The sequence below is a fragment of the Kogia breviceps genome, chromosome 1, assembly GCF_026419965.1.
Source record: "Kogia breviceps isolate mKogBre1 chromosome 1, mKogBre1 haplotype 1, whole genome shotgun sequence".
NCBI lineage: Eukaryota > Metazoa > Chordata > Mammalia > Artiodactyla > Physeteridae > Kogia > Kogia breviceps.
In genome coordinates this window covers 100,784,920-100,797,727 of record NC_081310.1, presented here as the reverse complement: position 1 = coordinate 100,797,727, position 12,808 = coordinate 100,784,920, and the positions used below count along the sequence as shown (strand labels likewise).

The 12,808-nt window shown below is 45.3% G+C and overlaps 2 protein-coding genes across 2 annotated transcripts in view; one reads left to right on the top strand and one right to left on the bottom strand.

Moving 5' to 3' along the window:
- Positions 1-12,808, top strand: part of ABCA4 (ATP binding cassette subfamily A member 4) — a 123,940-nt gene that overhangs the window by 91,117 nt on the left and 20,015 nt on the right. Inside the window, exons 31-38 of the mRNA XM_067025434.1 lie at positions 2,070-2,164; positions 3,686-3,718; positions 5,108-5,213; positions 5,344-5,418; positions 5,674-5,843; positions 7,540-7,717; positions 11,358-11,473; positions 12,500-12,647. Coding sequence (XP_066881535.1) covers positions 2,070-2,164; positions 3,686-3,718; positions 5,108-5,213; positions 5,344-5,418; positions 5,674-5,843; positions 7,540-7,717; positions 11,358-11,473; positions 12,500-12,647 — 921 coding nt within the window. The remainder of the gene's footprint in view (positions 1-2,069; positions 2,165-3,685; positions 3,719-5,107; positions 5,214-5,343; positions 5,419-5,673; positions 5,844-7,539; positions 7,718-11,357; positions 11,474-12,499; positions 12,648-12,808) is intronic.
- LOC131760199 (nucleophosmin-like) lies at positions 9-985 on the bottom strand. Its single transcript, XM_067040166.1, has 3 exons — positions 855-985; positions 163-603; positions 9-81 (listed from the first exon to the last, which is right to left on the bottom strand). The coding sequence occupies exons 1-3, from the start codon at positions 983-985 to the stop codon at positions 9-11; spliced, it is 645 nt and encodes a 214-aa protein (XP_066896267.1).

The following is a 12,808-nucleotide window of genomic DNA, read 5'->3' as shown; positions in this document are numbered from 1 at the left end:
AATGTCTTCTACAGAGCTAGGTCCTTTCGGTGTTTTAGGAGTTTTTTCCTTTTTTTTTTGAAGGATTCCTGACCTTTTGGTCTTGGTGTTGATGGTCTTGAGTCTTTTCCATTCTGGTTTGATTTTTGTGCATTGTTGGCTGGAATATCTTGTACAGATTACTTTACTGGAGCTTTTTCTTCAGCTTCCTCCTCACCAAAGTCATCATCATCTTCATCATCATCGTCGTCATCTTCATGATCATCTTCATCTTCATCAGCAGCAAATTTTACTTTTTTCTGTGGAACCTTGCTACCACTTCCAGGGGCAGAACGCTTTCCAGATATACTTAGGAGTGCCACATCCTCCTCTTCATCTTCTGACTCTGCATCTGCCTCCCCAGCTACTAAGTGCTGTCCACTAATATGCACAGGCCCTGAGCCACACTTCAACCGTAAGACCACAGGTGGTGTTATTTCAAAGCCCCCAAGGGAAACTGTTGGCTGCACAGACATTTTCAAAGTTGCCAGTGTTACTTTAATTGGACTGCCTTCATAATTCATCGCCTCTGCTTTGACAACGTGCAATTCCTCCTTTGCGCCAGCCCCTAAACTGACCGTTCTTTTTTTTTTTTTTTTTTTTTTTTTTTTTTTTTTTTTTTTTTTTTTTTTTCGTTATGCGGGCCTCTCACTGTTGTGGCCTCTCCCGTTGCGGAGCACAGGCTCCGGACGCACAGGCTCAGCGGCCATGGCTCACGGGCCCAGCCGCTCCGCGGCATGTGGGATCCTCCCGGACCAGGGCACGAACCCGTGTCCCCTGCATCGGCAGGCGGACTCTCAACCACTGCGCCACCAGGGAAGCCCCTGACCGTTCTTAAAGATAACTGGTGCTCACTTCCATCATTATCCACCTTAAAGTGATCATCTTTGTTGGCCTTTAGTTCACAACCAAAAAGATAGTTCCGGGGCCTCAGAGGGCTCATGTCCATGTCCATCAAATCTTCCATGAGTTGGTGGCATGCACTTAGGTGGGAGAGAAGGCAGACGGAGATAAAAGACTACTGTGCCAGGGAACAGTCGCGCAGGACAGAATCACACCAGGGCTCATGCACTTTTGAATTCTCTAAGATCTTCTGATTAACTTGGAGTTCTTCTAGATGTATTCTGAAAGTGATTTGTAAATTGTAATGCACTGTTTGAATTCTTTCATTCATGTCAAAATGTATGGTGCCAGCTATATGCCAGGTACTATTCTCGGTGCTGGGGACACAACAGCTAACAAGTCAGAAAAAGTTCTGGCTCTCACAGAATTTGTATCCAAAAGAGGGTAACGGATGAAAACAAGTAAACAGAATAATTGGGAAGAAAATTTCAGGTAGAGACGAAGATGTGAAGACAATACTACAGTATGTGACTAGAAATAGAAAATGCTTCTCTGAGGAATAAACTTTGGGCTGAGATTTGAATGATGACAAGTTAGCCATGAGAGGTTGTCCAGGGAAGATATTCCAGGCAGAGGGAGCTGCTGCCAAGTGCAGAACGACAGCAGGAATGAGGGGTGTGCGTTTGAGAAACAGGGAGAAGAAGTGGGGAGGTGGGTGGTGGGTGTGGGTAGCAGCAGGTGAGCTCAGCCTCCGTAATGAATTTGGATCTGATCCCAGGGTTTACTGGAGTGTGGTCAGCAAGGCAAATGGGATGTTCTAATTGATATTGTTAAGCTCAGTCTGGCTAATGAATGGAGAATGGATTGTGCAGGGCCACGGTGGAACCGGAGACCGGTTTGGAAGTGTCTGTGGAGATCCAGGTGACATGTAGGTGGAGGCTTGGTTTAGGATGATAGTGGTAGAACTGGAGAGATGCTGATGGACTGGAGATTTATTTTGAAGTGAGCACTGTCCTGTGTCATCAGTGGAATAAAGAAAAGAGAGGGTTCGAAGGTGACTCCCACATCATTGCTATGGGAGCCGGGGAGATGCCAGTGCTTTACTTAGTATTTTCCCAGTAGCTGAGTCTATAAATAATTTTTGGAAAAGAACAAGAAGTTTCACCTCAAATTCCAAAGTAATTAATGCAGATATCTCATTGCCTCAGAGAATACAGCGCAGCACTGAAATTCTACAAGACCTTACAGGCAGGAACATCTCCGACTTCTTGGTAAAAACGTATCCTGCTCTTATACGAAGCAGGTAAGAAGAGACCTTTCTATACTTTTCATCCTGACTCCCTGTGGGAAATACTAACTAGGGACAGAAGATAATTTCCTTTCATGATTTATCAACAATCAGGGCAGTGGAATTTTTTCTTTTTCCTAATTTGAGAGCCTCATCCAGTAGAAAAAGCAATGGAGGCATATACAAGTCGAATGCAACTTATGATTGCTCTTGCTTTGTTTTTTATTTTGTTTAGGACAAGCAGTTAACGTTTAAGCCATGCACTATTACAAGTAAAATAAGAAAGTATAGAATTTGTCCAAAATACAGCCTCATATTTTAATTAGTTGAAAAACAGAGTTGCCTCATATTTTAATCAGTTAAAAAAACAGAGGTGAAGTTTGAAGGGAGGAAGGAGAGTAAGGGGAAATGGTAGAGACAAAGAGAGAAGCGAGAGGGAAAAGTAAGAAGCAAAAAGGAGAAAGGAAACAATTAGACGAAGATAGGAGAGAGGCAGTTAGGATAGTCTGCATGAGCCCACAGGTTGTCCAGGTTAACTGCACCTGTCACACTCTAACTGTGAATTATCATCTGTATCACTGCCCTTTCAAATGCAGCTCTGCAACTGTTCTCACCAGCCCCACCCCAGGACTGCTTCAGCAGTCCCATCAGAGCAAGCAGCATGACAAGAGCATGCTATGGAGAGAGGATTATAGAGTACCCTGATCTGGGCCCCATGTTCTCTGGAACTTTAAAATAAGACATACTGTCTAATTTTAGTAGTATTTACAGTTACTTTCCCTCCCAGTCCCTCAGCAAGGGATAAATGGACTCAGCTAACTACAACACATTGCAGATGGTGAAAGCAGCTGTTGAGCAGGCAGCGCCAAGCCAGCAGTTAGCAAAATGAAGAACAGCCTCCAAGCACAAAAATAAAAACAGGGTGCATAGAATCTATTCAATAATGCAGTAAACAATGACCATCCCACACTTTGTTCTCAGCAGCAAATTTGCAATATGGAATTTTGGATTTTGTGCTTAATGACAATGATAGTTCATGGGGCTGAACTGTGAGGACTAGAGTTGGTGTCTGCGTGTTTCCTATCTTGTAAGTTTGCCCCTGATTGACTGGAAGTCAGTCGCTTAACTTTGGGCTAGGAGTAATTCAGAACTTCCTCCAAGTGTGCAGGTGATTATGAAAGTCTCGTTCTTACAGGGTGGAAGAGGGGAGGGCTGCAGCCTTCACTCCATGCTGGCATGGTCGTTGCCATATTTTCTGGGTCCAGGTCATCTGACAAGTGACCTTACAAGAGGGCCACCCAGAAAGCCCTGCAGGCAGGATGTGACTTGGACAACCAGGATTGGAAAAAATTAGTCCTTTCTCTACATATTTGTTCAGGCTCGGCCCCTGGCCTGGCAGGTTTCCACATTGCTTGGACATCAGGAAATGCAAAAAATGCCCCTGAAGACTGGGAGACCCCAGTGAGTGTTTGGGGAAGAAAGTTAACACTACTGCATATTTGTTGTATTCATTGTATGATTTGTTTTGGCTTTCAGTTTGAAGAGCAAATACTGGGTCAATGAACAGAGGTAAGAAATTATTTTTGTAAGAAATTAAAATCTCAGAGTGATCTATTTAAATTCATTGCACATAAAAAAGCCACACCTCAAAGTCATGTGGATGAGCTGTTCTGTATGTGCTCAGGAATTCATAAGACATGTCTTGAAGGATACATGGCTACACACACCCTGGGCCCAGAAGATGCTCAGCAGTAGATCTCCTTGGAGGGCATAAATGAGAGGTGGTGTTCCCTGAAGAGGAATTCCAGAGCACTCTCACTCCAGGAAGGTTCTAAAACCTCCAAGCAAATAACAGTTTAGAACAAGAGCACATGTAACCTAAGCCCTGGCACTCCTTGGCCCATTCCTTTTAAGCTTCGGGGCGTCTGGCCCAGCCCCAGACTCACCCCGTTCCTGAGGCATCCTGAAGGTTCACACGGTGCCCAAGGTTGCGATCCTCTAGGGATGGTCTAGGAGTGAGCCCGCCTCCCGGGCTCCCTCAGGAACAGGGCCTTTAGAATGAATGCAGAGCTGATGTTGACTTGACTTCCTGGGCAAATTCTAGACCATAAAAGTGAAATTCAGCTTTTAGAATTGTTCCCGAGAGGGAAGTGAGGGGCCTCCGCTGAAGCAGAAAGGTGGGGGGACAAGTTGAGTCCCTGGGAAATAAAGTTCTTCTCCTCTGCCTTGCCTATCCAACAAATTAATTTTGTTTGTTGAGAAGTTTAGCTTTTATGCCGCCATTGAAGGGTTTTAAGCCAGAGAGTGACACGCCCAGGCCAGTGTTTGAGCACCTTTACTGAAGACTTCCAGAGCAGTGTGGAAGATAAGTTAGCGTGGGAGAGACCCAAGGCTAGGATCCATTTAAGGACTAGGGCAGGAGTCAAGGCAGGGGTGGGTGAGAAGCATCAAGAGAGGCATGGGGGGACTGGACCAGTTTCGATGAATCCAGCACAACAGAAGTACCTGCAAAGTACAGAAGCAGCACAGAAAAAGAACCACTGGTAAGGGTGGGAGAAAGTCAGGGAAGACCTCAAAGAGAAGATCACATAGGACAGATGAGCTGGAAAGGCACCCGGGGAAACTGGGAGCCTTGCGAAGGCAGAGCGACGCAGTGGCAGCCTGGACCACTGGGAGCTCTGGAAATGATTGCATGGCCGGAATGGGCCAGTGGAGGGAAGGCTTGAGAAGGAGTGAGGTTGGAGAGGTACGCAGACACCAGGCTCAGAAGGGGTCAGTCCTGGAGGCAGTGAGGAAGATGTTAAAGCTGGTTTGTAAAGGGGAGCTATGTTTCCCGATGGGCCAGACAATTCCTGCAAAAATACACACTTTCCTACAGAAACTGAGAGCTCTGGCAACCACGAGGCACACACACATGGTTCATGGCACAGGTCTGAGGACTTCTTGTTCCCTTGTCAGGTACGGAGGAATTTCCATTGGAGGAAAGCTCCCTGCTCCCCCTGTCACTGGAGAAGCCCTTGTTGGATTTTTAAGTGACCTTGGCCAGTTAATGAATGTGAGCGGGGTATGTAAACAGACCGGAGATTTTGTAGGACTTTCAACTTGCTAGTTATCATGAAATAGAAATGATCATGAGTGCTAAGGGAAGGGGGGGGGGGGGAAAAACCTCTTGGTTGTTTATTATGGTTTTCCAGGGCCCTATCACCAGAGAAGCCTCTAAAGAAATGTCTGCTTTCTTGAAACATCTAGAAACTGAAGACAACATTAAGGTATTGGCCCTGCACAATCTGTCCTAGAGCTGAAAACTCATGTGAGCTGGTTGTTTTATTTTTATTTTCCTAGCTTAATTAAATTCCATCCCTCCTCCTGTTTAAATCTGGCATGGAATGTCTCCCAGTGGCCAAAACCTTCCTGCCTCTCACATTCTTTTTCCTGCAGCTCATTTTTCCTTTAAACAGCTGCTGTTAGTGCAGAGTCTCCTGTGTAGTGGCAGAGCCTAACAAAGCCACATCTCCACTCTCTAGGTGTGGTTTAACAACAAAGGCTGGCATGCCCTGGTCAGCTTCCTCAACGTGGCCCACAACGCCATCTTACGGGCCAGCCTGCATGAGGACAGGAACCCCGAGGAGTATGGCATCACCGTTGTAAGCCACCCTCTGAACCTGACCAAGGAGCAGCTCTCCGAAATTACAGTGTAAGCTACTGCGGCCCCGGACTCACAGCTTTCTAGTCACCTTCTCCACTCTAAACATCCCGAGAGGAATTTCACTAGCAGAAGCTGCTGGACTGGATGGCAAGCTTGTTTAATCACACACATACACACACGAACATAAGACTTCGTGTGCCAAACTGCTTGGCCATTCTTTCTCCTCATATTTATTTGGAAAGTAAGCATATGTTTGGTTCCATTCCCTTTTGGCTCTTGATAACACATTGCTCCTGGAGCTTACACAAATATTCTCCTTTCCAGTATGCAAAATGATTGCCAGGAACTGGGAAGTTCAGTAAATCTTTCATTGCCCCAGTAGTAATTATCTTAGATTCCGGTAATTTCCCGCAAACAGTCAGTCAGGCTTTGGACACGTCAACTTGATCCTTCCTTACCTTCCTAAAGCCTAGGCTCAGCTTCAAGCAGTAAAAACCTCACTCTTTTGCAATTTGTAGCATGTTTGTCTTATTCGAGGCCTACATTTGGTGAGAATGCCTTTGTTAGAGCAAACTCCTTCTGGAAGGCAGTTAGGGGACTCAGTATACTCCAAGTGCCCTGAACGTGCCCAGGGTCGTGGCTAAACTTGGGTGGGTCCTGGGCCCTTGGGACCTTCCTCAGGACACCCTCTGAGGCCCTAGACTGAGGAAAAGTAGTCTACGTCCATTCTCACTTAGCCCACGTTTCTATACCTCCTGCCAAGCCTCTTGAATATGAAATATGAGAGAGGAGTCTTTTGTGATTATAAAAGTAGTATATAACATAGTACATGTTCATTAAATAAAGTTTATAGAATAGAGTTTTAAGAACTTAGTATTTATAACCCAACACAGTTTAGGGTGTTTCCTCTAAACATTTTTGGGTGTTTCCTTCCAGTAATTTGTTCTAATCTTAGTGTGTGTGTGGATCAAACTACTTGTAATTTTAACAGGGCAGCAACTAGCACATATGGTGCCTTTGTGGGAATTAGTAAAAGGTGCTCCTTTCTCAAGGTGGGCACTGGCTTACACCAGAGTGCATGGCTTGTATGTGAAGGTTGGGTTGGATTTCAGCCCACACTTTCCCCCTTAGCCAGATGCTTTCTATCTGATCTGGGAAAGAGTGAATAAGATCCAAGATCCTGTATAATCAGCCTGTTCCCTTTTTACTTAAATTTATGTTATAACGTAACATTTTCATATGTTATGATGTTTCTTGAAAGCATGATTTAACAAGATAATTTAAATAAAGATAAATCTTTCTTTTAAAAATGTATTCCTTTTCACAGACCCTATAACTATCTACATAAATATTCAAGAGTATCTATAGACAAATTATTAGAACTAATAAGAGCATTGCAGTGCATGAGATTAATGTACAAATCCGTTTCTATACACAATCAACAAATAATTAGAAAATGTAATAAAAAGAAAATGTATCTAGACTTTTATATTAACAGGGGACAATATTTGACATTAACCTTAATATTCAACATTAACCTAGAACAGGAAATGCACAAATATCCATTTACCCTTGACCCAGTTTGATTTACACAGTTGAGTGAGATGACAAGCTTCAGGCCAGGGAAGGGGATTCTGGAAGCGGCTCCCTGGCACTGGTCAGGGCTTCCGAGAGCCTAACCTTGTTCTTCTCCAGCTTCTGCTCCTCCTTCACCTCTCTCCCTCTGTCTCCCGTCCTTCTGCAGGCTCACCACTTCTGTGGATGCTGTGGTGGCCATCTGTGTGATTTTTGCCATGTCCTTCGTCCCTGCCAGCTTTGTCCTTTATCTGATCCAGGAGAGGGTGAACAAAGCTAAGCACCTCCAGTTTGTCAGTGGAGTGAGCCCCACCACCTACTGGCTGACCAACTTCCTCTGGGACATTGTAAGTATCAGGACCTAGCACCTCCCTCGCCCCCGTGGGCCCAAGGTGGGTGGGCGTTTGTGTGTGCTCTGACTGAAAGGATGTGGCAGGGTGGGGCTCTCATACGGCCGGGGCTGCTGGAAGGTGATGTGCCCAGGGCCCAAGCTGGGGAAAGATGCAGGGCACAGCCTTAGCAACTGCTGAGTGGGAACTCTGTAGGCCCTGCACAAGGGGCTTTCCGATGCACCAAATAATCACTGCTCTGCAGCACTGAGGCTGGCCTTCCTGAGAATAACCAGGAGCTGAAGAGATGATATCAAGAGGCCCTTCACCCTTCATCCTCTTGTTAGGTCCCACCCCACCCTCAAAGAGGTAAACTGGAAACTGCTCTGTGGTAGAGTTGCCAGATAAATAAGGGGCACCCAGTTCAATTTAAATTTCAGATAAAACAATGAACAATTTTTAGTATAAGTATATCCTAATCCCCCCCCAAATATGGCATTCTTACACTAAAAAATTTATTGGTTGTTTGTCTGAAATTCAAATTTAGTTGGGCATCCTATATTTTTATTTGCTAAATCTGGGAACCCTATCCAGTGGCCTTATTTTGCCTACCCAACCAGAACTTCATTATATTAGATTAGCTACCACTTGGGGGAACATGAAGAAAAAATCATTTATCAAATCAACAGCAGACTACCACCTCTCTCACAATCAGGATTGGTGGGAGAAGAGAGGGGGCAGGATGGGTTACCTTACAACAGGCCACAGGGTCAAAATGAGTTGACAGTGAAGGCCTGGTTATAATGTGGGAGTTGTTATGACACTAACTCCAGTCTATTCCAGGCGTCTCAGGGAACAAGATGTTTTGTTTTATCTCAACATTCTAAGACTAACGTTGAGTCTCCACTTCATGGTGATAATAATGTATATCACGATGGAGACCAACACAAACAACCTTGTCCACTATGGCTTTTAATAATGATGGCAAATATCTTACTCAACTTACTAAGCAGCCATCACTTAACAATATTAAGCCAGAAATCATCAGTACCAACTAATCTTCCCTCCTCTCTTCTGTCTACATGAGGAAACACTTATGAACACATGGGGAGGAGGTCAGAGACAATAAACCTCACTTTGGATGAGAACATCCCTTGCAGCCACCCAAGTTGGCCCTGTGCTTAAAACATGAGAGGAGCTAGGCTCACTAGCTCCTCTACTTTTTTTTTTTAAGACAAGGAATAGAATTAACACTTGGGGCTGACCCATGTGTGTGCCTGACTACAGACAGAGATCTCTGAGCCTAAGGAGAAATTGGTGAACAGAAGGACAGAATGGGTATCTGAATGGGAGATGATACTAGCAAAGTAGGCACTTGGCAGCCTAATGACGGGTTTGGAGACAGTGACTGTGATGCCAGCAGGCTTCCTGATGGTCTAGAATTTTAAGGCTGGCCTGGAATCTGAACTCAAGGAGCTATGGTATTAGAGCTAAGCACCCTCCTTAGCCAATGGTAAAGAGGTAACATTGGCCTGGGGGCCACTGTTGAATAAATGAACAAATACTCATTGTTTATATCATTCATGCAGCGCATATACGATGTTGTAAGTTCTTATTTTTTATATATCATCTGTTTTTCTTTTCTTTTAAATTAGGAAACAACCACAAACTTACAGAACCTTGTAAACACCGTTCAAAACTATTTTCCTCAGCCATTTGAGAGTAACTTCCAAACAAGATGCCCCTTCATACACACGTACACATACACACCCCAGCACCTCCAATGTGTACCTCTTACAAACGAGGACTCACCCTATACAATCACAACGCAACTGTCAACATCAGGAAACTAGCACTGATGTATCACTTCCATCTTATCCTCAGACCCCACTCAAGTTTCATCAATTGCCCTAATAATGCCTTTTATAGAAAAATAGCTAGCTCAAAATCATGCATTGCATTTAGTTGTTCTGACTCTTTAGTCTCCTTCAGCCTGGGATTGTTCTCAGTCTTTCCTTGACACTCATGACTTGACACTTTTGAAGATCATAGGCCAGTTATTTTGCAGAAAATCCATTAATTTTGGTTTGCCTGATGTTTCCTCATGATTGCATTCGGGTCATGGCAGCAGTTTCATGAAGGGATGCTCTGTCCTGCTCACTGCATCCTGTCAGGTAGCTTCTGATTTCAATTTGTCCTGTTACTGATGATGGTCACGTCAATTACTTGATTAATATGGTGTCTGCTGAGCTTCTTCACTGTAAAGTTACTTCTTTCCTTATAATTAATAAGAATTTAGAGAGATGTACTTTGAAGTTATGTAAATATCCTGTTTGTTTGTTATCAAGCTTTCCATTTATTCATGTATTTATTTATGCCTGTATAGAGTTGTGGTTCCTGTGTTAATCAACAGACTACAATCTGATACCATTCTTACTGAATTTGGTGCTCAGATTATCCCCAGTCTGGCCAGTTGGAGCCCCTTCAAGCTGGCTCCTGTGCCCTCTTGACTTGTGTCCCCACATTCGTTGAGTACCTCCAAGTCCTCTGCCCAGCAAGATGTTCCTCCCCACAGCCCTACCCTGGAATCAACCATCTCCCCCAAGGAGCTCTGGTTCCTTCCAGGGGAAAATGTCCCTCAAAAACCAAGATCTCGGTGTTAGATATATTCACTGGTCCCAGGCCTTCTCAGTGGAGAGAACTAGGTGAGATATGCAGGTACATACACAGACATACACACATGTACATCTATACTTCTCTGTCTATCTATACACTGAACAAAACACTCACTAAAACCACTAGTTCCAATCCAGCACCACAGGCTCCCTCAGGTTTTCTGTCTTTCCGTATTTTTAACTCCCTTCTCCACAAGTGAGAACCTGGTTTCTGTTGCCCCTGCCTCACATACCTACCTGAGCAGTACACCTGTGTGTAATAAGTCCCCCATCTCTGCCCTCACCCTCTCCCCTATGTGGACATGCTCCTCTCCCTGCTCCAGCCACCCGCCATGCGCAGGTCCTCCTCATGCTGTTCTGATGGCTCAGCATGGTGGCTCTGATATCCCGCAACAGGTCAGCCCCCTGTAAAGACACCCTCCTGACCCCACTGGGGCTCCAACACCGCACACCAGTCCACCTCCGTGGATGCCCTTCTCACCCTTCTTAGGTCCTCATTCTGCTTGGGACCACTCTGACTCCTCCCCTCCCCACACCGTGGCTGCCCACATTTCCCTGTCGAGCCTGCTGGCTTTAGGACTTAATTCTGTATGAAGGGAAGTGGGGAAGTGAGGAAGTGATGTGAGGCCAAGGATTATACTTTAAGTTTTTCTGAATTCTGGAGACATACTTAGAAAGTAGAATCAATGGGACTTTGAGATCGATTGGAAGGAGAGACGGAGAGATCAGGTGGAATTTTATAATTCATTCTTTCAAAAGATACAGACTGTACCCTCCCTCCTGTGTAGGGAGGCGGGGGTGGCATGGGGTAGGAGGACTAAGGACAACTTAATATACATTCACTAGCCAAGAAATGTTTAGAGGAATAGAATCAGAATTCCAAAACATAAGTGCTGGAGGAGGCTGGCCCAGCCCTCATTTTGCAGAACAGGAAGCAGAGGTGCAGAGGGTTAAGTGCCTCCCTCCCTTCTTCTCTCTTCAAGATGAATTACACTGTGAGCGCTGCACTGGTGGTGGGCATCTTCATCGGGTTTCAGAAGAAAGCCTACACTTCTTCAGACAATCTTCCAGCCCTGGTCGCACTGCTCATGCTGTACGGGTGAGTTGTGTGGGCCATTAGCTAATGTTGCCAAAGGGAAGCCAGGGGAGGAGGCTGCAGTTCTGACAGAAAACCAGGGTTTCCAGTGCCAAGGTCAGCTTCCGGCTCCCAGCAGGGTCTGCGGCTGCTGATCAGGAATCTGTCTGGCTTCTGTCTCCAACTCCACGCACAGAGGGGTTCCTGCAGTTCAGTCTACTCATCCACTAGGGTACAATGGAGACGCCCCACAGGGCTTGAATCTTAATCTTCTTCCGCTCAAACTGTGACCTGACCAAAGTCTGGGAATCCATCACTCCCCACTTCCTCACTCAGCTCTGACTCTCATTCATCTGTGGCCAGTCCGTCCATCTCAGTGTCTCCTGTACCAGCCAAGGGCTATTTGCACATGGGAGACTGCACCTGAAAAGCCGCTCTGGGTCAGGGCCAGAGGATAACACGGGGATTAAATCCAGTAGAATTATAGAGCATGCAACTTTATATCCAGGCCCACCACTTACTATATATGTAACTATTGGCAAGTAATTCAGCCCATTTGGGCCTCAGTTTCCTCATCTGTAAAATGGAGATCATGATACCTGGCCCTACCTTTGGGGGGCCAATAGAGTCTCGCCAGAGCAATGGTCTCCATTCATCTCTCTTGGAAACAGAGAATTCAGGAACCAGTGTGAATGTGACACGTCAGCTACAATGAACCATGAGCCTGCTGGGATCTCAGCCCAGCTTTGCTGAGCCAGACTAGAGTGGGAAGAACACTCCTATGTTATGTAAGGCTTTATAATTTACAAAGTACATTCACAGCTTTTGCTTCTCACAACAACTCCCTGAGGTGGTCAGAAAAGGCATTGTTATCTCCATTCAAAGATGAAGAGCAAAAACCAAGGGAAGAAGTATCTCTTCGGTTTCCCCAGGACTCTCACCAGTTCAAACATACCACCCCATGTGAGAGGGGAATGCATTATATCTAGGGGTACAGTAGATGGAATGGAAATTGGAACTCCATCCACTGCGTTGTGTCATTTCACACAGATGGGCAGTCATTCCCATGATGTACCCAGCATCCTTCCTGTTTGATGTCCCCAGCACAGCCTATGTGGCCTTATCTTGTGCTAATCTGTTCATCGGCATCAACAGCAGTGCCATCACCTTCATCTTGGACTTATTTGAGAATAACGGGGTAAGCATGACTTTCTCAGCTTCTTTGTTTGATTATTCGGATACTGGAGAGTGTGAGGGTCAAGCAGAGCCAGAGGCAAGCACTGTGTCTGTACAATCTTAGTGTATAAATGAATGTTGCTTCTTCCTTTCCTTTATCCTTCCCTCCTTCCCTTCTTTCCT